General features: G+C 39.6%; 1 protein-coding gene across 2 annotated transcripts in view; it reads right to left on the reverse strand.

The window, feature by feature from the left end:
* Window positions 1-12015: 12015 nt before the first annotated feature.
* Window positions 12016-25457, reverse strand: part of PHTF2 (putative homeodomain transcription factor 2) — a 71745-nt gene continuing 58303 nt past the window's right edge. For both annotated transcript variants that reach the window (XM_074603147.1, XM_074602276.1), the window contains 6 exons: window positions 25309-25440; window positions 22764-22850; window positions 21583-21738; window positions 18987-19082; window positions 15143-15268; window positions 12016-14365 (listed from right to left, as the gene is read on the reverse strand). In XM_074603147.1, the coding sequence (XP_074459248.1) occupies window positions 14345-14365; window positions 15143-15268; window positions 18987-19082; window positions 21583-21738; window positions 22764-22850; window positions 25309-25440 (618 nt within the window). In that variant the 3' untranslated portion in view covers window positions 12016-14344. The remainder of the gene's footprint in view (window positions 14366-15142; window positions 15269-18986; window positions 19083-21582; window positions 21739-22763; window positions 22851-25308; window positions 25441-25457) is intronic.

The raw sequence follows: 25457 nt of genomic DNA on the forward strand, positions 1-25457 counted from the left end.
GTAGGTGACATAAAGGGTACTGTACTAGTTGGGACACACCAGAGGTAGTTTTTTATTTCTTAGCTAGGTGATACCTTAATCAGTTATGTTTGTAGCCTAGGCATTTTGAGAATAGGAGTTCAAAAGGACTTCTTTTCCTAATCCCTTTTACCAACTACAGAATTTTTATTTCCTTCTAATATTTCCTCCAAGGAAGAAGAAACCCTTGGAATTAGAGTAACGTTAGTTGTCTATTACTGGATAGCACAAAGAGAGACAGAAATTTAGGACTAACAATATCCTGAAACGAGCATGACCTTAAATTACAGCAGGTTAATAAATCACTTCAAATGTAAATCTCTGTCTGCTCTCACCTTGAGTTCTGAATGCTTTTAATCAAGTAGCATAATAGAAATTTTGACGATCAAAGGCTGTAACTGCCGGTGGAGTGAGACTACAAGTTGGAGAGACAGCTGGGACTTAAAATTTGGGCTGTTCAACAAAAAATGCTTTGGAAATTCAGTCTCTCCAGAGCCTGTAAAACCTAACGAAGTGATGGAAATGTTTCAATATTTAACAAAAGACAATGTAAAGCTTGTAAAGCCCAGCATGGGTGATGCAGGTGGGAACTCAGAGGCACCAAGGAGATAGGAATGGAAGAGACTCTGGGACGAGTCACAAGATCAAGCTTCACGAGCACAACTGTGTGGGAGGAGTTATGGCAGCCCGTGTCCCAGCAGGGCTCTTCCATAATGCCATTCCCCTGGGATGAGAACGGGTTGGGTTCTTGGGTTGACACCACCAGAGTTCAGAGACCTGCATCCTGCAACGCAAGAACATACGGTGTATAATGAAGCCGAGACCCACAAACCTCAGAGAACCAACGATAAACGTGGGGCTTCTGTCCTGATAAGGAACCTGAGGGCAGCTGCAGCACCAGCATCCTAATGCCACCTTCCCACAGCAGCTCTTTGTGGAAGCTGAGGCAAAGGTCCAACGTCGCTCACTCTGCAGCCTTTTTTAACGTGAACACAAAAAAAAGACTTGTATGCATCCCATTTTTTTTAAAAAGCTATTGCTATGCCAAAGGTCTGCAAATGTGAACAAGCAGAGTTTATAAGCCTTCAACCTGCAAATCCGGGAGGAGACGGACAGAAGAGCCAATTCAAGACAGAGAAGAAAATTCAGAGCGGCATTACCTGCCTCACACGCCTCCCTCCCCGCCTGGAATTTGTACGGGGTTGCTAAATTTGAGGTGTTCGTGTTTTTCTGAGCACGTTCTCCTTTATGTGTTTACACCCTAGTGGGGTGCAAGGCAGCATGAGGCTCTCATGGTTTTCTCCCTGTTTATCGCTATTACTGCTTACGGTCACAAAAACACCCTCATCCTAGAGACATAATTGGTGGGTATGCCTGTCCCTCCACACTTAGGAAGCTTCTAAATGGGCAAAAAAAAAAAAAGGTATCCTTACAAGAATAATAAGTTTTATAAAACTCTCAATCATATAAATCAGAGCAAACTCCCCATGAAATAAAAATGAAAGCTTGGCTCCACTGAAATCAAACATAAACCTCTGATTTCAGGGTGGACAGAATTTCATCTAACACCTGGAAGAGAAACCGGCTGTTATGCCCAGCTTATTACAGCGTGGGGAGAAGCCCCCCCAGCGGAGGGAGGGGCGTGAGCACTTCAAGCCTTTTACGAGGAACATAAAAGCCAGAGCCTTGGTGCTGAGCCCCCTGCTTGGGCGCTCCCCAAAATGAGGAGTAACTCTCACTTATCATGGAAGATTTCAGCACGTTCTGGGACGCAGGTATCTAGATTTGCTCCATGCAAAGCGAAACACTGGCTGCAGGGGCACGGAGCCGGACACCTCCAGGCAGAGCCACCCTTGGTCACGCCTTTCCATGTCATCTCCAAAGCTGAGCTGGCCTGGGAATATGCATAACCACAGTCCCACGGCACTACGCCTCAGCTGAGAAGCGTGATGCACAGCAGCCTTCTCCGATTATCAGTGTAACGAATGCAGACTGGATCATCTGCTCTCCAAATATCCCATTCACAGAGAATCAATAGCGGGCTCGCCAAGCTGCCTTTCCCTGCTGCTACACCTCCCGGCATAGCTAACAGGAAAGATACTTCAGCCATGTTTTTTTTTTTTATCTAGCATTTTCTATTTGATATATAAAACAGAGCATACTAAACGCATATACGTGTACGTGCGTGTATTTGTATGCAGTTACACCTGTTTGAGCATATTTCTTACAGAGGTCTGCACTGATAAATTATATCTATTGCTGGTCCTTCGGGTTCCTTCTGTTTTTCAGCAGAGGACCCGGGAATTCAGCTCAAGGGGAAGGACTGCTGCTCTTTAAACACTGCGCTCCCCTCCTCAAGAAATGCGGGTCTCAGGAGGAGGTAGAGCCTGGCTCGCAGGGGATGAGTAATTGCCTTGTGGAAGCGAGCTGCAGCGTGGCTCGGTGAAGCTGTGCCTTCAAAATGCAGTTTTCAGTCCCCATCTGCAGGCAGGATGGGGCAGAGCAGCTCAGCACCCCAGCTGGGCTGGGGTAAAGCCATGGCACCCCAGTGCAGGATGAGGCGCAGCCCCACTGTGCAAACCACGGCAGGGATCTGCAGGTAAAATCTCATCTCCCATTCATCGCTTCATCACCTACCTGCCAACGCTCTGAGGGGCTGCTCTCCTTACCTGGCTCTAAACACATTCCGCTGTTCTGCCAGAGAGGCTGGGGGATAAGTGCAGGTTTGCAATATGCATACGCACCTCATTGCCCTCTACAGCTACCTGAAAGGAGGTTGTGGAGAGGTGGGTGTTGGCCTCTTCTCCCGGGTGAATAACGACAGGACCAGAGGAAATGGTCTGAAGTTGTGGCAGGGGAGGTTTAGATTAGATATTAAGAGGAATTACTTTACTGCAAGAGTGGTCAGGCACTGGAACAGCCTGCGCAGGGAGGTGGTTGAGTCACCATCCCTAGAGGTGTTTAAGAAACGTCTAGATGTGGCACTTCAGGGCATGCTCTGAAGGGCAGAGATTGTAGGTTGTGTTTTTGGGGGCTTTTTGTTGTTTTTTTTGTGTATATGGTTGGACTCGATGATCTCAAAGGTCCTTTCCAACCATGAAGATTCTATGATTCTATGATTCTATTTTGGTAAAATGGCAGAAAGTGATAATTTTAAAATTAAGGAGGGAAAAGCTATTCATAGACCCATATCACACGGGGCACATGGGGCAGAGCAGGCAGCCGGGGGGCAGCATGGAACACGTTGGGGCAGCCCCAAGGGTGCAGAGAAGAGCAGCGCAAAGCCCTGCAGAGATGGGGGACTCCATCGAAGGCTCAGGCCGGCGCGTTGCTCCAGTGACCCAAAGCACCCCCCAGACCACTGCAGCTTCCCAAGTCTCACGCCAGACTGGAATTCCATGACAGCTGAAAGAAGAAAGCGAACTACCTGCTCCGACAGCAACGTACGTATCGATTGCTTCAGGAAAACCGGATGGATTCCCAGATTTCCAGCCCAAGGAAAGAGCTACACACACGGAGAATCTGGGGAGCTGGGTGCACACAGTTGAGCTTTGAGCTCCATAGCAGCTGTACGGTGACTCACTACTCCCTCAAACACAAATAACCACTAAGCTCCTGCCTATACCAAAAATTTTGTCTGCTTGGTATATTGGTGCCCAAACCCTATGGCAGAAAAATCTTAAAGGCAAATTTTCCTTGCTCCCTGCTTTGGAAAGCAGTGATTGAGAGCAAGGTTTTTAGCTTCAGCCCAAGGCAAAAGGAAAGTACAACTCAATCAGTACTTTCAGGTGAGAGAATATTCCCTTCAGCTGAGGAAGCACAAGGAGAATCCGGAGGTTTTGATTAAAGTCCACCTTCCAGCCCTTCCTCGTGTTAGGAGGTTTCACCGTTATCTAAGCACTCTCCTTCGCCTGCTGACGGACAGCTTGCTAATACATGCGATATTATTCAAACTTGTCAAAAGTCATTTAAAATCCCATCAACTGAAAAGGAGAATATTAACCCCTAATTCCAGCTAGTCAAGAACTGCACTTTCACTAGTTTCTAATGGAAATGACTCTGTAATAAGTTTGTCTTCATTTTTTGTTGTGACACAGTGCTTTAATTAATACGTTTTTACAGCCAAAGTAATGAGTTTTCTCCATCATATCTGTCTGATAATACATCTTCTAAGAAAAATGAGATTAATCATTATTTTAAAACATTGGCTTCATGATTTTTTCCATTTCATTTATGATATCTGCATAGATAAATCAAAAAAACCCACCCCGTTTCCATCACCGTTGCAGAATGGGATTAATTTACTATAACGAAAATGGATGGGAGCATCAGAAGTGCTCGCTCCAAATATGCTCACAGTGACTAATACCATGAATATGAAAAGCTATCTTAACCGATTCTAAGTTGCAGATGGATCTTGGCAGAAAGGAAGCCAGAGGAAATGAATGTAATAGCTGCAAAATATGTAAAAATGACAGAGAGAAGGAAAGTCTAGACAATGTGAGATGATTGCCATGTTCTCCAGCTTGGAATGCAAAGCTTGTCTTCTGATTGTTCTGGGGTTTAATCTGCCGACCACACATCGCTCTTCGAACCCATATGGGCAAGTAATTTGCCATATGTTTTAGTACATGGCACGAGTACCCGGAGATGTACTACTGCTAACGCTGCAAACAGAAAAAAAGCAAGAAATGCCGCCCATGTCTCTCTGATACTCTAACAAGGGGGTGGAGCGTTCCGGGGTCTTTTTTAAAACAAATACCAGCCTTCTACATGGTATCTTCTCGCAGCCATGTGAGCTCTCCCTGACTACTGGAGTCCCAGGATGACAGAAGGAGATCTGGGGGTTTGGGTGGATGGCAAATTGAATATCAGTCAACAGTGTGCCCTGGCAGACAAAAGGGCCAACTGTGTCCTGGGGCGCATCCAGCACAGCATCGCTAGCCAGTCAAGGGAGGGGGTTATCCCACTCTACACTGCACTGGTGTGGCCCCATCTCGAGTTCTGTGCGCAGGTTTGGACGCCTGAATGGAAGGACATCAAACTATTAGTGTGTGTCCAGAGGAGGGTGACCAATGTGGTGAAAGGCCTTGAGGGCAAGACTTATGACGAGCAGCTGAGGACAGTTGGTGTGTTCAGCTTGGAGAATCGAAGGCTGAGGGGTGCCCTCCCGGCAGTCTACAGCTTCCTCACGAGGGGCAGCAGAGGGGAAGGTGCTGATCTCCTCTCTCTGGTGACCAGTGATAGGACACCGGGAAGTGGAATGAAGCTGCATCAGGGGAAGTTCAAATTGGACATTAGGAAAGGGTTCTTCACTGACAAGGTGGTCGGTCACTGGAACAACTGTATCCCAAAGGTTCTGGAAATGTCTCCTCAAATAATAATCGCGTGTGATAAGGAGCATTGCAGGGAATTAACAGTCCCGCAGTCTTGCTTGTTGATCTTTGTTGGTTTTTATCTCTTGGCTTATTTTGTATTCTGATACAATGAAAGTCTGCGTTTTCAGAATATAGGTGCGTGTACGAAAGGAAATCTTCCATGGTTGAAACAGGCAATTTGTACCGTTGCCCCTTGTCTTCTCCGTGTGGCTGCTTGTGAAGAAAGAGCCTCCATCCTTTCTGTAGCTGCCCTTTAAGTACTGGAATACTGTGATGAGGTCCTCCTGAGCCTTCACTTCTCCAGGGAGAAGAAACCTAAGTCCTTCAGTCTTTCCTCATAGCACAGGTTCAGATAGTAGTTTGGTCATCTTCATGGCCCTCCTTTGGATCCTCTCCACTCTGCCCGCATCTAAGCTCAGTAGAAATGTTTTAATGTTCAATACCACAACTGCTATCCAAGCTATCTAATCATCTACATCATTTTCTTGTACTGCAATGACAGCTATTAGTTTTGTAGAGCTGGGCTGCTATCTCGAAGAGTAGAAGTCACAGCTGTTGTTAGAAGGAGCTGGTTCAAAAGGTCAGATCTGGAAAAAAGAGCATTGTGGTTCTCAGTGCATTCCCCACCTGCGAGCTCCAGGTGTTAAATCTGCATTATCAGTAGTAACTTCAACAAGGCATCAACCTTATCTTCAGTGAAACTAGATTTTTAAATTTATTTTTTTAATACAACCAGATCTTGGTGTTTTTTTAATGTTATTTTCAAGCATGAATATTCTATTTTGCCTTTTATTTCAAGAATAGTTACTGTCCCAGTTAAGAGAATTCAAAAGAAACAAAATATAAAAATAGTGGCAAGGCCTGCTACGCTAGTCCCAGTAGTGCTTCCTTTGGCTGTGGATTATTAAGCTAACACAAAGAACATTTTGAGGAATACCATTATGCTGCTGCATAGAGAAAAATGTTTCTGATTAGCAAGTACTCGATATGCTTGGAGAATTAGTTCTCCTTCAGAGAGTTCCAGCAACAAGTGAAACATCTGTTGCTTCCTCCAAGTTATAACAATTATTTCACAATTATTCCTTTGTGTACTTTGAATTTCTAATTTTTTTATTTTTATCTAGAAAGCCAGGATTTGTGGTGCAATTGAAATGCATAATGTGCCCATGTGTGCGGGAAAGCAGCATAGGAAATAACAGCGGTCCCTGACTGCAGCGTTATGTCACCTCAAGGCCAAAATTGTTGGCCGTCTACGTTATTTGCATTCACTGTATTAATTCCACTCTAAACACAACAGGAATTAATCCTGTTTCAAGAGCTTCAATGGCTCCTATTTATTCCAGGGTTGATGCCAGTGATCACTGTTGTGTGTCGCTACACAATACGCTTTCTGCAGCCAACAAGCCAGCTTCAAGTTTCTACCCCCTCACCGCAGTGAATTGCTTCTGCGGCTGTATCAGTACCAACGCTCATGGTATAAACACCACTGAAATAAATCATGGTAAAAGAAAACCCCATCTGGGCTGGAGTAGCAAACCGCATGGCAGCAAAACTGTGCAGCTGCTCTCAGGAGAGGCAGGAATTGCTTCAGCCGGCTTCACGAGCAGTGAAAACAAATTGTAGCCCAAACTAGCGAGAGCTGCAAACAGGCATACCCCCTCGTCAGCACAGAAGTCAAAAGATTTCTCTTCTGGGCAGAGAATGGATTGAGAACATCCCTGAGGAGAAGGGCTTGGGGGTGTTGGTTGAGGAGAAGCTCGACATGAGCCAGCAATGTGCGCTTGCAGCCCAGAAACCCAACCGTACCCTGGGCTGTATCAAGAGTGGCCAGCAGGGCAAGGGAGGTGATTCTGCCCCTCTGGTGAGACCCCACCTGGAGTACTGCGTCCAGCTGTGGGGCCTCAGCACAAAAAGGACAGGGACCTGTTGGAACAGGTCCAGAGGAGGGCCATGAAGATGATCAGAAAGCTGGAGCACCTCTCCTGTGCAGACAGGTTGAGAGAGTTGGGGTTGTTCAGCCTGGAGAAGAGAAGGCTCCGGGGAGACCTTACAGCGTCCTTCCAGTATCTGAAGGGGGCCTACAAGAAAGTTGCAGAGGGACTTTTTACATGGGCATGTAGTGACAGGATGAGGGGTAATGGCTTCAGACTGGAAGCGGGTAGATTTAGATTAGCTATCAGGAAGAATTTTTTCACTGTGAGGGTGGTGAGACACTGGAACAGGTTGCCCAGAGAAGTTGTGGATGTCCCTTCCCTCAAGTGTTCAAGGCCAGGCTGGATGGGGCTTTGAGCAGCCTGGTCTAGTGGGAGGTGTCCCTGCCCATGGCAGGGGGGTTGGAACTAGATGATCTTTAAGGTCCCTTCCAACCCAAACCATTCTGTGATTCTGTGATTCTATAAGAGCAAAAGTGGCGTTACCCCTACAACTCCCTGCAAATAACAGGAGTGGCATTTCCCCATGAGCAGGTCAAGTTTAGAGCTGATCTTATCCAGCCTTCAAGTTACTCATTTTTGTAATAAAGAAGCAGGTCTCTTCAGGTACCTGGGTGTTATTCTGGTGCCGTCTGTGACTGCGCCGGTGCCGTGGCTCTGCCTGCCCCGTGCTGTCTGCAGGCTGCAGAGGTGGGCAGTTCAACAGCTGGACTGCCCCAGCTCCTGAGGTGGGGGGAGGCTTTCTGAGCACTGGTGCAGGATTATGGAAATTTGCACTTGGAAATCCTTTTTTCTAGGAGCAAACCCATTAAAAAAAAAATAAAAAAAGTCTTGTTTTCCAATGGCAGCTGAACTAATTACACAGCTGTGAACACTACTGAAGGCTTCACTGCAGAACAAAACAGCAAAGTAGGATTAATCTGCCCTAATTTAGGTGGCTAAAAGTTTCAAATCTGATTCTAAATTATCCACACAATTTTCCTTTTATGCTCAAGAGAGAAATACCCCAGAGGATCACTAAAATTAGCGTCAAAGATCAACTGAACGAACCCCCCTCTGAAGGTCAACGCGTGTTCCCAGCAACTGCAAAGGCAGCCTTGGGTCAGTTCCTCAGGTGACTCTGAGACGCATGAAGCTCAGGCCAATGAACCCTATGCAAAGTGTACGACCACAGCCATAGGTATGGCATGGGGCAGGCAGAGCTGCTGGAGAGTGACCTTTCATCAGGGTCAGGCCCTTATTTCTAGACTGGTTTAGTTGAGTTTGATCCCAATCAGCACTACTGTAGAGATGGTTTACTGAAATATTAGAGCACTTCTTCATACGCCAATGTAAAACAATTATTTCACCTAAACTCACTGTTTTGGTGGCCATCTACCACTCAGGTTCCATTTGTTTAACTGTTTTTTTTCAATTAGCCAAATAATTCACCGCCCATCCATTCACACAGGTGAGACAGAGCAAAAGCAGGTGGTTTCATTTAATTTACAACCACCCATCTAGAGACTCGGGCTTGGATCCACAATATCGTCAGGAGGCGGCCACCTAATCCCTGACAAATTCCATTACCACTGAGATTGCGCGCAAGGGACGGGAGCTGTTTGCAGGTAAGGGCTGGAATTAAAAAGAGGGTTGGGTGGCTGTTCAAGGATTCAAGCGTGCCTAAACACAAAGTACTGTCACTGTTAAACATGAAGACTAAATTAATTAATGAAACAAGTAACAAATGTAAATAGAAATAATTTTGGAAGCTTGTCCCTAAACTGCACGTCCTTTCTTTTGCTTGAATTTATTAATCGAACCTAGGAAAAAAGAAGAAAACAAAAAGGACCAATCTTTCTGCAGCATGACCTTATTTCTTTCTCCAGGTAATAAAAGCTTAGACAAACTTAGACTGGAAAAATTGAATCTGGCCAGCAATCAGTGCTGTTTACTTTATCACAGGTGCTCGTGTCCATGCTGAAGGTTGTAGCTTCATCTCTCAAGGGCTAGAAAGGAAAAGAAAATCTCTCTTGATTTCTCTCTCCAGAGAATCCTGTTTCTGATAGCAGAAGACACGGCATTGCGTACAGCCCAGAGAACTGACTTTTTATCAGGAAACCCAATTTGCAGCACTTTCAGATTTCTGAAATTTGGTTTCACCAGGGAAAGTTTGCAGTGTGACAGTAGCAAAAAAACAGGGAAGAGCAAAGAAAACCCCTTGGAAGATGCCAGCTGGATTAAGTGTCAGGTTGCCAGTATAAGCTCGTCATTTGAGAACTTCCCGCTGTTACCTTCAGCACACTTCCTTATGGAATGTCTTAATTATGCAAGTGCAAAATATCCCTATAGAGTTAGTTTAGATTAAATGTTGGAGAGTCAATATCTGACCTCAACATGTTAAAAATAACCCCCAAAGTGTTATTATGAAATAATGTGAAATTAATTTTAAAAATTTATATTTTTACCTTTTCTTTCCCACTCTTTAATCATTTTACACTTGAGCTGACACTTGCCATCTTTAAGTGGCCTGAGCTTTTACATTAATATATGACAATTTAAATCCATGCTCTTATATACCTGCTTAGAAAATATTCCATTGCATCTTTGGCACGACAGCACTAAAGCAAGACCTTCTGACGTCTCATTGCCAGAAAGCCTGATCTGCCTTAAAGCTGGTATAATACCAGCTGAAGTGCAGAACAGCCGGTGGTGTCCAGGCTGGTGTGGTGACAGTGGTGTGCTCCACCCCTGGCCCCAAGAAGACATCTCTGCAAGGGGCTGGCCTGGGGCTGGAGGAGGAGATCCAAGTAGTAAACTAGCGATACAGTCATAAGAAGATTGACAAGTTTTCCTTCTTGTAGAACATCCCCTATACAAAACATCCAATGTTACGCAATAGTCTGCAGCATCCTCAAGATGACTGCAGTTGCCCGTACCTATAAAGTCCATGAGGATTCCACAGTATTCATGAGGATTAAAATGACCAAAGAGGAAAAACATGTGGTGGCAATAGTTGACCAGCTTTGAGACTGGCTGCAGACAATCTTCTACGTTTAGAACCAATTTCTGCACATGATTTAGTCTGATGACATGGTACCTACAACTGGGTCAACAATAGTCTTGAGCCTGCAAGATGACCATCTTACATCCACAGCAAAAACAAGTGACAAGGGATCAGACTCACAGCCATAGCCTCCTCGGTAACTTCTATAGTTTTATGTTATTACCACTGAACTTTCCATCACCATCCACTGCAAGTTCTGTCTCAATCCTAATCAAGGGGGTTAGAAGCACTCTCTGAGGAAGATCTTGGAGTCCTTAGTGGAGGGACTCTGGAAATACAACTCTCTCTTTAGGTGGTACCAGGATGAGATTGGTGAGACACTGCAACAGGTTGCCCAGGGAAGTTGTGGCTGCCCCATGCCTGGAGGTGTTCAAGGCCAGGCTGGATGGGGCTTTGAGCAGCCTGGTCCAGTGGGAGGTGTCCCTGCCCATGGCAAGGATTGGAACTCGATGATCTTTAAGGTCCCTTCCAACCTAAATCATTCTATGTTCTATGGTTTCCCAATCCTAACAACCAGTGTAAGACAGAGGATGTATTTCAGCATATGCTGAATTTGTGCCCGAGCACTGACAGCTGCTTAGATTCCTTGTAGGATTTTCTATTGGATCAGGCAGTTTTAAGAAGGTCAAGATTGATAAAAATGGGATGCTATTTGAAGCAAGGAAGTAAGCAACAATGCATCGGTCTGATCCCATCATCTTCATCCCCATAACTATTTTGGAAGGCACTCAGACATAGATGGGGTCCCTACGAAGGAAACTTGGACTATGCATAACGTTTTCTGGCAGTATCTTCACACCTGGGTGAGAATTCTGTCACACTAAGGTGCCACCTGGAGATGGATGTTAAAAAGAATGGCGCTCAGAAAATATGAATTTCTCAAAGTATGTAGTGTCTTTCACGACCATCAAAAGAAATTTTAAATTGTAAATAGCCTACATTTGGAGTAAGTTTAGAAAGTGAGCGAATGGACACAAGTGTGGAAGTGTAACCTACTGCCCAGTAACAAGCGGTCACAGGGATACCACGAGCAGAACGCATTTAAAGTTCAAAGACTTAAGCTTTGGAAAAGCCAAAATTAAGCTAATAAAAGTGGGTGTTTGGGAGCTATCAACAGAACAGTTTTCTGTTAGAAAATATTTCATGGATCAGTAAACAAATAGATAAAATACAGAAGTTATCACACATTAATTCTGTCCAAATATTCCATAACATGTTATTGAAACACCTCACTTTGATTTTGCTTGTATTCTTATTTTTACATGGAAGTGTATCTTGTGACACAATGAAATGGTGTCAAAATGGTGATTGAAATTAGTCCCTTAAATAGGGGGGGAATAGGACTGAATTCTGTTTCTATGTTTTTCAAAAAGAAACAGTTATTTGGAAGCTGCATGTCCAGTAGTCTTAATAAAATTAAACTACTTTGAGTAACTTAAAGTGTCTGAAAGTTTTTGTTCTTGCAATAAAGTGCACTTTTAACAGCCATCATTTGCATTCCATGTGCAGGATTTCATTCCCAAATGTGCTTTCATTTAAATAGAATATATGGATTTCAATCAAAACAGGCAGATTCAGAAATATGCTGGATATTACTAAAAGATAGAGCTCACCACCGTTGGTTTTTTTCTTTTTTACCATCAACCATAGAAAGCTTTATTCCAAGCCTGATCACACTTTCAGTTACAAAACATGTGGCAAAGAATAACAGTTAACACGCAAGATCTGCCATATTTCTACTTGCCTCTATTCGCACACTGGATTTTCCATATTGAGGGATGGAGAACAAACCTCTCCCATTTTCAACATAACGAATATACCTAATGGTAGCAAATAAAGGTTTTTATTATTTTTAATTTCACAAATCTTTTGCTCTCCCCAAGCCGCCATTTGTTAGTGCAACAATCCAGCACAGTGCTAGTTGCTGAGGTATATACATGGTTAAACTAATTTCACTTTCAACCAAAACCGCAATGTTTTCCTGTTTTCCCTCCTTCCCTTTTTTTTTCCCAGGATACTGAAGGCCGTATATTCACCATTTTAGATTTTTAAAAATAATTCCATTCCAGAGTAAAGAGTGGTTTTGTAATAGTGACAGGCTGCAAAAAGCAATGGCCTCATCTTTTATCACTCATAGAACTCCTGCTGTACTTTTTTTTTTCTTAAAATATATTTTGTGCAAAATTAAGTTCTGTGTAGGTCTGTACCATAATCTGGAAAAAATTGTGTATAAAATGTACTTAATTTTTTAAAAACAATCCCAACATCAAACAACAGAGAAAGAAGAAACAGATCAGATGCAGCTGAAGTTTTCACATGAGAAACTAAATATAGTATGTTCTTAAAGCTCCAGTAATACATTCTTTCAAAAACCAGAATGCACTTTGGTCATTATTAAACATTAGTACAGAGGCAAATAAAATACAAAATGCTTGTTTGTGTTGCTTTATATATAAAAATATTTTTATACCACATAAGTTTAAGATCCATTACTTCAAATCTTTCAAGATTCTGAAGATTAGCAAACATAGTGCAATGTCCAGACTCTTGTCACCTAATTGCTTGTCATTTCTCAGTATGAGCCCAGTATTTTAGAAACATAAAATCCGCGAATACTTCAGCCTGGTGATATTAATCCTCCCGATATAATTTGTAGATGGAAATGTTGTTCCCATTAACTTAAGTCTCCAGGTGTTCCAATGTTGTTCCAATTAACTGAAGTCACACTGAAGGACCACGAGTCAGTAGGACTGGTCCCTGTGGGAGGCAGGGAGAGGTGGGAAACCCAAGGCCGGGAAATCCCAGCCGGGAAAGCACCAGGGAATGAGCCATGCTGGGGAGGACTGAGGTTATTTGAACACACAAATCTGCAGAACACCAGGCTTCATGAGCTCACCAGAGGAACTTGTTTTCTGTGTTTACCTGTTCTTAAACTTCAACGTGGTATGAATGGCATATACTATAGTGTACAAGAGAGCATCTATCTATCTTACGCTCAGTCATTCATAGCATTCCGTTCATCAGTAAATCTTTCGCTTGTTTAAATATTCAACTTCAACATATAATATATACTGCTCCATAGTTCACCATAATATATTCCAATTAATATACATTTATATGTATATATATATAAAGTTTCTCATTAAAAGTAACAATAAAAAGTGCACATATTGAGCATGCACAGTCAGAGCTGCGCAGAACAGCTCAGTATTTCAAATAAATACAATATTTAATTTTATCAAAATATCATACAGCATGGTAATCATTTACAATTATTGCTCTAATAAAAGTGTTAGCAAAGAGCACTTGTTGACTTGTTATATAATACCTTATTAATATCCAGGATATTTAAACTGCAGCCGACATGAGTTTAGATCCTGGAATTACTCAAAATATTAAAAATTCCCACTTGTTTCTAATAGTAATATAAAATACTTCTGCTACCTGTCATACTGCATTGTCAGTACTTTATTTTTTTATGTCTCATTTTTCTATTGCAACCAAACATCTATTGATGTTATGTTGTCCTCATAAATGATTGGTGCAAATGAAATATTCTAATCAATTTTACCACACTATCAAAAATCCAATGACTTCCATATAGCATTACTGTAACTAAGTGTTCAGCATCAGCTTCAGCTTTAACAACAGATACAGTAATTTAGTGTAATAAATTTCAAGTTCTCAGACACACAGTTTTTGACCTTTTGCAAATCTGACCCTTTTCAAAACTAAACAAATAAGTTTGAAAATAAAATATAAATGTCAACTAAAATTAACATAAAACAGTGAGAAGATGAAATAAATACAAAGATTGCACAAGACAGTCAGATGTAAACACTTCAATTTTCCAAACATCCTTGAAGAGGTTGTAGCATCTGAAATACAGATTCAGTGGCTGCTTTGAGGCAGTTTTGTCAATCGATGAGCTTTTCTGTAACACTGTGTTATCTCATCTTCTTTATACGTTGTCAAGATTTGATCTTCCAGAGCTGGAAAAGTTAGAGCAGTAAATCAATGTTATTTCCCATCTCAGCTTTCTGTTTACCGAAACTGCAATACCAACACATTTTTTTCTTTTTGCATTTGCTGCATATTCTATGATACACAATATAAATTTTACATTCTTTTACTTCTTATAGGAAAAAAATGGGTAGACGTAAGCAAACTCAATGGCCAATTAAGGGCTTTGTGCTACAAGCTTGTGGAAACTAGGATGCCTCATAACCTGAATCTTGAAATAGTTTCCAGAGTTTGTAGTTCAGAGGGGGCAGGGAGTAGGACCTAACAAGACAGTCCTTCAGCCATGACAAACTGACACTGTGTAAGGTTGGTCACAGTAATACTGTATCTACTGTAATACTTTACTGCAGTGCAAGACAAGGGTAGGTGGCAACTTTCTGCACCCCTCAAAGAACTACAAAGTCAAAAATAAGGAATTCAAGAGAGAAATCAGATCTGGGATACAAAGAAAAGTTAAATAAGGTCTTGTACTTATGTCAAGTATGGACACCTCTATATTTATGTCTAAAAATTCTTGGTAATTATGTGTCCTAAATGAAGTTAGAGAGCCACAAATGCAAAGAAAAAAAAATTTAAAAGGGCCGCTTTGACAAACACTATTCTTCTGATACAGCTTAAGTTTCATAACCATTTTCAAACAATAAATCTAATACAGTTAAGAATTCATTAGGCTACAATCTGTGACCTATCTATCATAACGTTCTGAACACCACGGTGAAAAATAAGGATGCTTATTAACTAGTTACCTTTAGATTAAATCCAAGCAAGTCACTGATGACGCCAGAAACAGCTGACAGGATCACAACTTGGGTGATATTATAGAGCAGTGGATTCATTGTAAGCCCATATAACCTAAAGGGACTGTCCAGTTCCTAGTAATGCAAAACAACATCATCATTAAAAAGCAAAAATTACACAAAAGGGGTTTTGTCACATAGGTATTGAGCAATATTAGATAGTTTAGGAAGTCTTAAAGTCACAGTAGAGTAAAACATTCTCCTATTCTTCTACATATATAAAACAATGTGCAAGAAAACACCCATCACATTAACTGACTGTTGACTAATGCTTCAAAAAATTGGAGGCTACCCATCTAGAGCATCTACCAATTTGCTCATGGAGCCATGAAAACAGAGATTTAGTTTTCCTGGCACCAAGATGCCATTATTTTAGAATTACTTATAATTTTCCAGAAATCGCCTTCAGTGTTAGAAGAGTTGACAAACAACAGAACCACAAAAAAAAAAAAAAAAAAAAAAAAAAAAGATTTTCCATAGGAAAAGTGACAGAAAGCTACCTCACTACTACTTTGAAAATTTAACAAAAATGTCTTTCCTAATGCAATTCCCTTACTTTTCCATTAATTTTGAGAATAATTACTGATTAACATAGCCATAAAAAGAATATAAGGGAAAAAATACTAATAACCTTTAACTGCCAATATTTTACTTTTTTTTTTTATTGTAAGGATCAAAAAATTAGCCAATATTAATCTGCAACAAAACTTGAACAAAGAGGCTATTTCACCAATTTTCAATTATCGGTGTGTGAATAAAGGCACCCAAAGTTTTCTGGTCTAGAAATATGTCAAATAAAGGAAGAAAAAAAAAAGAGAGTTTTAAACTGTAAGAGTGGATTATATAAAGCATAACAACTATCATTGCTTTGGTCATTTATACTTTCTACCTTTAAATTCATCTTCACCCCTGTCCTGCATTGCATCCTGGGCATTGAAAAGGCCTTATAGACCCCTTTTTTAGTAAAGAAGAATTTCAGAGCTCTGCCTCTTCTTTCAAAAGAGGTGAAATAAGATGAACAACCTTTTCAATTAGATGTAATGTGGTATAAAACTCTGCTACAAATACAAAAGGTATAAAAGACATGATTCTGAGAAGAATAGCAGAGAAATTCTTTACGGAAAAACTTTTTAGATTTTGGTTTCACCTTACCAATTTGGGGAGTAAGAAAATAGTAAGAATATTCAACATAATATAGTCTTCAGTAAAAGCTTAAGAATCAAATACATGCAAAACTAAATTAAAAACAAAACAACACAATTCCATTTAGCTACTGGTCATGAAATAAGAAATTGGGTTGATTACTAACCACCAAGAATTCATTTAAAGCTCATACTAGGTGTCTTAAAAATCCCTTCTCACTTTAGGGCACGTTCTCACAGTAACTAAGTGATGGCCCGTGTCTGGGATTTGTACCACAAAAGCCAAGTCCCCTGTTGGAAAGGCCATGTCAATTACTACATTTCTGGGAAGAGTAAAACACGAACATTTTTTTTTTAAAACCCTGAGAAAAGTGTGAAAAAGACTGAAGTGAATCAGATCAAGGGTTGATCAGCATCCTGACACCAACAGCAGCTATTTCTCACCCTACCTACATTCTCACAGCACAGAAACATTTCAACCCATGAGATACATCCATTGTCCCCTGGCCAACAGTTGCACAAGTTTGCTACCCAATGCACAGAGAATATTTCCCTTCATTTGTTCCAAAATCAAATTTGGAAAAAAACCCCAGAGATACAGTCAGTAACTGACTTAACCAGGATCTCCATATTGCTGTACCATAACTCTCAAGTTGTTGCTTTGCCAGCTTTGAGTGCTCGCTGACTCCATCAGTCCTCTCATGGAAAGTGCTGTGTACTTTTTTTGAGATGGGAAGAATTACTCAGCTGACTAGAAGAAACACTCCATCATCTCAGCTACTTGCTGGCTAGATTAAACAGAGTTTAAGCTACATTTTAAGAATGGCTCCTTGGCGCACAGGAATCAATGGGGTAAGTGACCACAATTCAATGTGTGTTAGAATGAGGCAGCAAGGTCTTAAAGCACTATTATATGCAAAAACCCCACAATTATTTCTCTTAATAGGCTTGAATTTTCCTGACTGCAGAGGAAAGGTACAGAGGTTTACTGTATGATAACCCAGCCATTCCCTCTACTGATGGGGATCTCCGCACATGGAATCAGTGTCAGTTGTGCTATACTCAAACTGGTGGGAAGGGTGTGTGGACTGGAGGAAATTTATCTGAGGAAGAGCAAAATACTTTTACATTTGCCAGTCATTCCACTGCCAGAACAGGGGAACTGTTCTACGTGCCCACTCTATCTTGGACTAAATGAAGAAGTTGAGTCTCTGAAGGAGAAATCAAAATACTGTTGTTACCTTACTTCTGAATCCAAGAATAACAACGTGGCAGCATCTTTTTAAGAACTTTACCACAACAGCAGAATGTATAACAAAAACTGAATATTAAAAGCTGAAGCTAGACAAATTTAATTTAAAAATAGTTTACACACCAGCAGAAGTGATTAAGCACTGTAACACCATGCCAAGAGAGGTGGGGAGGCAAGTCATGAATTTGTTTTTTGTAGTGTCAGGACTGGCTTCCTCTTTGAAAGCCCACTTCAGTCAATTATAAGTTATATACTGTTAATTTTAGTGTAAAAACACACCCGGAATACTAGATTTAACTGATTTTATTTGTTCATAAAAGCCAAACCTAAAATAATTTTTTTTTTCCAAGTGTTAAATTTATCACTCTTATTTGGCATTCAGGTAACCCTTAATTAAGTTTTGGATTCGGGCAATGTTTAGTCTGAAGGAGAATGAGACATTCCTCCCAGACAACTGAAAGAACAAAACAGCTTGCTTCCCAAATTTTGACACATCTGTGAGTTTGAAGGAACAGAAGAACCCAGCAGAGGCAACTTAGGATCAAATGTGTCTTCCCAAGAACCTAACCACTGCTTTGTTAATAACAACACCACCACCAAGTTTAAAAGCCCTAAGCGTATTCGTGCTCTAGCTCCAGATGAGTGAAAGTAAAATGAATTTTCTTCAGTAGAATTCTAGAAATATGAAGTAATAAAAAATTCACATTCTCTCACTGTGAAGAAATATCTTCTACCCACCAAATATAGTTAGCTGGCAAACAGGATAATATTGCATATGCAAAAAACTTTTCTGCTAATCAGCAAAATTCCATGCAAAAAAAAAATAAATTGCCAAATAGTTCAAGGGCACAGCTGACAAATATCTGAATTACATTAAATTAAATCCATCTCTTTAATTCACTTATAAATGGACCTATGTAACAATTTCTCTCTGTCTTTCAAAAGGATTCTTCTATGACAGTATGTAAAGAAGACAACAAGCATAATCTAGTTTTAATTTGAAATGCTAACCACTGACTGTTGTTAAGAGGAATTATTTTTGTGGAAGAATACAAATCCTCAAGCAGGTTATCACTAGAAGCAGATATCGACACTCAAAATAGAAAACAAAATTGCATCATTTATTTCCCAAGAATTCATCAGCCTGTCCATCCCAAAGTACCATCTCTCATGCTGCTCATAGACTATTAAAGAATAAAACGTATTCTTTAAGTAATCCACAACAATAGCAACAAAACAGACAGTAGAGTATGAACAAGCAGCATTGCTGTGAAAGTTACAGAGCAGATTTAAACCAAAGCATACTGCACTGCCTGCACAAGTAAGGCAAGTGACTCAGTAAGCAATCTATTCTGTTTCTTAGTTATATATAATACGGTAATACTATTTTAACGCTTACCTTCAATAACTTAGTAGCAAGTTTTAAAACATTGTTCACTAGTGTCAGTTCCTCCTTCTTATTAGGCTTTTTCTCCATTTTCAAGTACAAGTTTATCTGATCAAAATAAAATACAAGTATCACCACTTATTCAGAATTTAAAGGAATTAATTTGGAAATATTTAATAATAAAATGAAGTGATGCCTCAGCAGCCATATGATAGAACAGCAATGACTTTCTGCAAGAAAGCAAATTTTTAGCTTCCTTTTTAAATTTTAAGAACAAATACTGGTTCAGTACCATAAGAAAATATATTTGACACTATATACGCAACAACTTTAAAGTTTAGTGTAATCTACAAATTAGGCAAGAAAAACCACCACATATGTAAGGCTGCATAATTTCTTTTTCCTTCTTCAATAATTGCCTCAGGTTTGTCAATTCACTTCCAGTAGCTTTTTATACTAGTATGCAGACCTTGCAAGGCTTAACATCCCCAAAAATTACTGAATAGACTGAAATGCTAAAACGTAATTCTGTTAATGTGTAATTTCTTTTAAAAGATTTTAGTATAATTGAGTACTTCATGAGCACCTTGAGTGCAGAAAATCAATCTTTCCAGTGCCTTGAAATATTTGAAAAACTATTAAACTCTTCATTGCTGTAGAAGAACAGTACATTGATCATTTCAACACTTCTGTGATCCAGACTTTTTTAGGTCTTTGTTTCTGAGAAAGTTTAGTTAAGAGTACAAATTAGGTCTCTCTCAGCCTTCTAGCAATTTTGAAACATCAGCTTCTGTTCTCAAATGACCTATATTTGATATCCTAGACCAGGCAAAGGTTAATTTTTCTTTTTTATTGCATAACAAAAGCAAATCAAAGAAAAAATATCTTGAAAAGCCATGAACCTTTTATTTTAGAATGACGACCTTCAACAAAATAAAAAATGAAGAATTTAGCAATAAGCTGAAGAAGTCCTTCACAGGACAGAGACTCTTACCAAGTTACAGAAAGGAAGCGATGATATATGATGCTATGAGATATTTCACTACCTTGTTGTAAGCTGGTTATTGAAATAAGGGCCACAGACAAAGTAACTGAATATTATCAGATATCCCTAAAAAGGTCACTGTAAGTTTCCTATACAAATTGAAAAATCAAAAACTATGCCAAATATATTCCAAGACATATTAAGCTCCTGAACTATCCGTTTAATTTTTAAGTAAATTATGCTTTTAGAGGCAGAGATTCCATTCTTTAAATATAAAATTACTGTTTTCAACAATTCAAGTGTTTAGTCTAATAAACTAAGAATAAAGGCTCTATTTAGCAACTCTGAAAAAATGGTAAGTAATAAACCCTAGGAAGGTTCAAATCTCTTTTAACAGTTACTATGATTTCATTCATTTATGAAAAAAAAAAATTCAACATTTGACAACAAACTTTGAATCAGGAGGGGAGTCTGAATGTGTATATGCACAGCCATCTACCATATCTGTTCTGAGACTTGAAATTGGCAAGACAACACCTTTGATCAGACCACACAATGTATTTTATGCACAAAGGAACCACTGAGGCACTTAATTTACAAGACCAATTAAAAACACTTTCAGAAGGACTTGAAAAATTACAGGCAAACAGCATCCAGTCAAAAAATCCCTGGATGTAAAATGATTACTCTCTTAGTTTCCCATCACGATTCCTAATCATGAAATTCATAGGTTGAATATAAAGCACACAGAAGTAGCTGGAACTTTGCTGACAGAACGTAGAATTTGCAATTTCATTTTATCAGTGAAGGATTTAAATTGAATCTGGGGGTTGAGGCTTGTTTGGCCTCTTGTGGTTTTTTGTTGTATTTTTGGGGGTTTGGTTTTAAACCTTCATTCTGTTCTCAGTAAGCTAATAACACTGGTGTGCGATTTTCAAGGACACCAGTTCAGATGTGCTTTTTTAGATCAAGCGAGTATCAGTCAATTATTTGGGCTTGGCCTCTCATGAAAGGCCAAAATGTCAGACTTTCATGAGTTTGTCTGAGGAACACTGTAAATATGCTTTGGCATATGAATGTGAAACCAGTCCAAAATGAGTTCTACCCAGGGTGACGTGTCTCCTTTTTATTTTCTGAGAAACAATTGTGAATTCTATTTTGGTTTTCATTTCATAAAGCTCTCAGGCGTTTTTGAGAGAAATGACTTCTAACAGGATAAGCTGGATTCAATACAAAGCTAAGCGTCGGATGACATAGTACTTTCTGAATTTTATTTTTTATTTTTAAGTCCTGGGGACATAGAGTGCTTCTTTCAACGTGTATACTGGCTTAAAATGTTCAAACACTGACTGTCATGAAAAGCATAATTTAGAAACCTATGAAAGCAAAACAAAGGCTTGACACACTCTGTCTCTCTCACCTTGCTCTCTGCATTTTCTTCCAATCCTTATCCCAAACATTTCCCTCAATTTTCAATCCAGAAACAGAGGACTGTGTTGTCTCACTACACCATAATTAACTCTCTGATCCAGACTATTTTAACACATCTAAAATGCATGCCTGAGACCTACCAGATGAATTACTTGTTTAGATATAAAAATATAGGTCTATACAAATTCTCACCTGCTCAGTAAGTAATATTGAGGTATTGCTGTACTTTTTACTGGTTTCAGATCCAAGAGTAACAAATCTTAAGAGAAAAAGAGTTAGTGAAATGCACCAAATTACAAGTTCCCAATTGTAGTGACAATCAAGGAAGATCTCATGCATGTGAAGCAGCTGAAAACAAAAGAGAAAAAAGCTAAATTAAAATTTAATTCAAAACTAATAGTTACATTACAACGTAAGAAAATAATTACATATCTCCCCAATTCCAAGAAAAAAGTTCCCAGTAATAAATATATGGGTTGTTTCTAGGCACAAAAGATTTTTCAATCATAATTTAAAATCAACACTGTGTCAAAGATACGAGGTTTGAGAAAGGATATGATCTGAAAGGCTCAATCGGAATTTAGATACATCTTTTTTTCATTATCCCTAAAGCAACAGAAAAAAAATATACACTCTAAGACAATTTTAAACTCATGTTCAAACTTGCAAAGACACTATACGAGATAAAAACCAAAATATACTCTCAAAATGTACTGAATTATACAGAAAATTGAATCCAAGCACAGCTACTGCTAAAATACATCTTCATTAAAATATTTATAATTAGCTACCAGGAAAACACATGAGCGTTAACTAGGGAAGAAAGTGGGAAAAAAATACAACCAGAAGCCATTGAGAAGCTTCCCTGTATTCTGAAACAGAAGCTCAAGGAAAAATCTTAAGCAGTAAAAATCGTCTTTAAACACAGACTTGCTTACTAAAAGATATTCCACTAGAGGGCAGGCCAATATAGCCAACAATCTTGTTTCTCACAAAAATCATCAACCAAGGTCAATCTCAACTGTCTTTGCAAAAAGTGTGTTTTGATGTAAAATGTTGGAAAAAAGCCCGTGTGTTCCAAAATCCAGGATGGAAAATGGAAGAGGACACAGATTTAAAAAGCAACAATAGTATCATGTTAGGAATTATGCTATCAATAAGTTTCTTTAGTTCTTCTAGAATACTATTTTAAAGTAGGTAAAACGAACAACACAAAATGGAGCTTAATCTTCTGAAAAGCTGTAACAGCTGTTACTGATTTTTCACTGTGGTCTTCTAACTTAATAGGTATCACCATGCAAAAGGCACTCAAAATTATTTTAAAAAATAAAACTTAAGTCATGGGTGTTTCTATACACGTAAGATTTCCTCACCTGTGCACAACAGATAAACACAACCGAGATAGTCAGTAGGAAGGCAGATGAAACTATCACGTCAACTGAGCGTTGAGGACCTCGACGCTGAAAATAAAGGATATGCACATATGTGAGTGAAACCCTACCCAGTCAGCACTGATATTTAGCATATCCAGTTAGATTCACACCTTGAACCTACGTTTCATTGTGACTCGCAATTCGTTAATCTGAGTTCCAAACACCATATTAGACCCTAATAATATCACTACATTTGAATACCTCTAAAGGCACGTGAGATTAATTCGGATGCAAACACTTAAAGGTAACTATGATAAAAGAAAATATTCACCACTTGTTCAGTCAGCTCCTTCATGATGTGAAGTAACTTTAATTTAGGCAGCATTCCCTGACATAAAAAATTCGATATGGCCTAGGCTTTAACCTCAAGTACCAAACCAGTGCTAACGGAAGATTTTTGAACACCACATCACAACAGGATATCAAGATACGATTTCACATGGCTGGTATTTTCCATTATTTGCTTCTTTTTGATGCACGAACATTTTAGCTGTAAATCACTGTCCCATTATGGTAGGTTCAATAGTATAATTCTCTCCTCCAGAACAAGAAGGAAAAGCGGGGAACAAACACAGTTGTCTTGAAAGGCGCAACCTCACTGTTTTCAACCATTTTTTTCTTGCTTACTGGTACAATGAAACGTTTCTACCTACTGAGCTTTTTCTTCATTTTTTTAATTAAAGAATTAAACATCCTGTGCTACACTGAAACATGTACAAGTTATAACATTTATTTCTCTACTTTGTTCTCCAGATATGCTACTAATTGTATAAACATGAGAAGAATGGGAGGTGTGCATATATATATATAAGATATATTTGTATATATGTGTGTGTGTATATATATATAAAGCCTTCAAGATATAACCTTGAACTCGGAGAGATAGGAAGCTTAACTACTGAAAAAAAATGAAGTGTAAATTACGACTGCAGGTATGCATACACTACTTCTGTACTGAAGTATAGAAGTACACAGTTTGCCTGTGCGAGACTAGAGATGTGCATATACCCCAGTTCACATCTTCCCGGGGGACACATAGATAGACGGGTAATATGCAAGTGTATTTTGGACAATCGCTATGCCAGTATATGCCAGCAGCGCCAGTGCAAGAAGGTAGCCCTGCTCCTTAGCTACTTGTCTCCATTCCTTTCCTTGTGCTGGCACAGGCATTACAGAGCTGCCCAGTGAACCAAGCAAAGCAACGGATGGAGGTGAAAATCACTGTTCTTAACCGGTTATTTTTCAATTGGGTCAGTTCCCTATGACCTGCCTCTGACCACCGATTGCTTTTTTCTTAGCCACATAATTATAAAAATGTTTCTGGTGATACAAGAAATGGTGGAATATATAGGTGTGGTTGTGAGGAAAGAAGGCAAGACGCTCTCTCCACAACAATGTTACCATATACAGTCTTTAAAGCATCAACACTACATTCTGTTGTCCAAATGATGTTACCCCTCCTTTCCTCCTACCCAGCAGCACATTACAGACAAGGAGAAAGTCTCTCAAACATAAATTTTTCACACCCTCCCCAACAGATACCTCCATAACACAAGGCATGTTGTAAATGAATCACCTCAATTCCTCTTAAAATGATACATCTTTCATATTTAAGATTATGCTTTACATAAAAATTTTGCCTGCTTACAGTTCCTGCTTTCCACACTCCCCAGTCTCCACATCATAATTTCTTTATGTTTTCATAAACCTTTACCTACTTCTAAAAACTACTGATAGCAGATTTCATCTGATCTTTCTTAATTGCTGTTGGAAAGAAGCATAGATGCAAATAAGGGGATTACCACCACTAACAAGAGATTGCCAGTTGCTATTCACCAAAAAACTGGTTCTGTGGAAACCAAACAGGGGAAAACCTAGCTTTATCTGAGTTGAACTACCTAATGCAGAGAGAAAAATGGAAAAAAACTTGAGGAAAAAAACCAAAACCAACAAAACCCAACTCTGAGTTAAGATAGATCCTTTCACAAACAATCAAAATGCTCTGGCTTGAAAAGATCACTAAGGAGATTAGGGATCAGAATTTCTTACAGATAATACTTGGGCATAATTTCTAGTTTCACCTGGCATGTATACACTCCCAGAACAAATATGCACATAAATTCCTTCTGTGTTAATGACACTAACTGGTGGGGTTCTTACAATAAGGTACTGTCTGTATTATACTACAAATGGTCTTTTTTACCCAACATATTCACCTGAGAGACTTTTCTGCTAGCATTAGTAAGACAAGAGTCCAACTCTGAACACGTTCACACTTTACTCCAAGGTAAAAACTAGACATCTACTTTCACAATCTGGCTGCCCGCAGACACTGCTGGCCCAGCGTCACTAAAACGAAATGTACAGGGCACGTGCACCAAACGGGGTAAGTGGACAGGAGGAAAAATTCAGCCTAGAATACCAGCCTTTCACTGACAGCATATATTTTATATTAAAGTGGTAGCAAAAACATACATTATTTTACCTTTAGATAGGACCTGAGAGAAAGCCACATTTTTATATTCTGTACTTTTTTCAAGCGGAAGTGAGGAACCTCCGATTTTCTTGCCCTTCTGGCAGATGTTAGATGACCAAAAAGTTTGGCAAAAAGTAGCCTCTGCAGAGGAGAAAAAA

This window comes from Larus michahellis, chromosome 1 (genome assembly GCF_964199755.1).
Source record: "Larus michahellis chromosome 1, bLarMic1.1, whole genome shotgun sequence".
NCBI lineage: Eukaryota > Metazoa > Chordata > Aves > Charadriiformes > Laridae > Larus > Larus michahellis.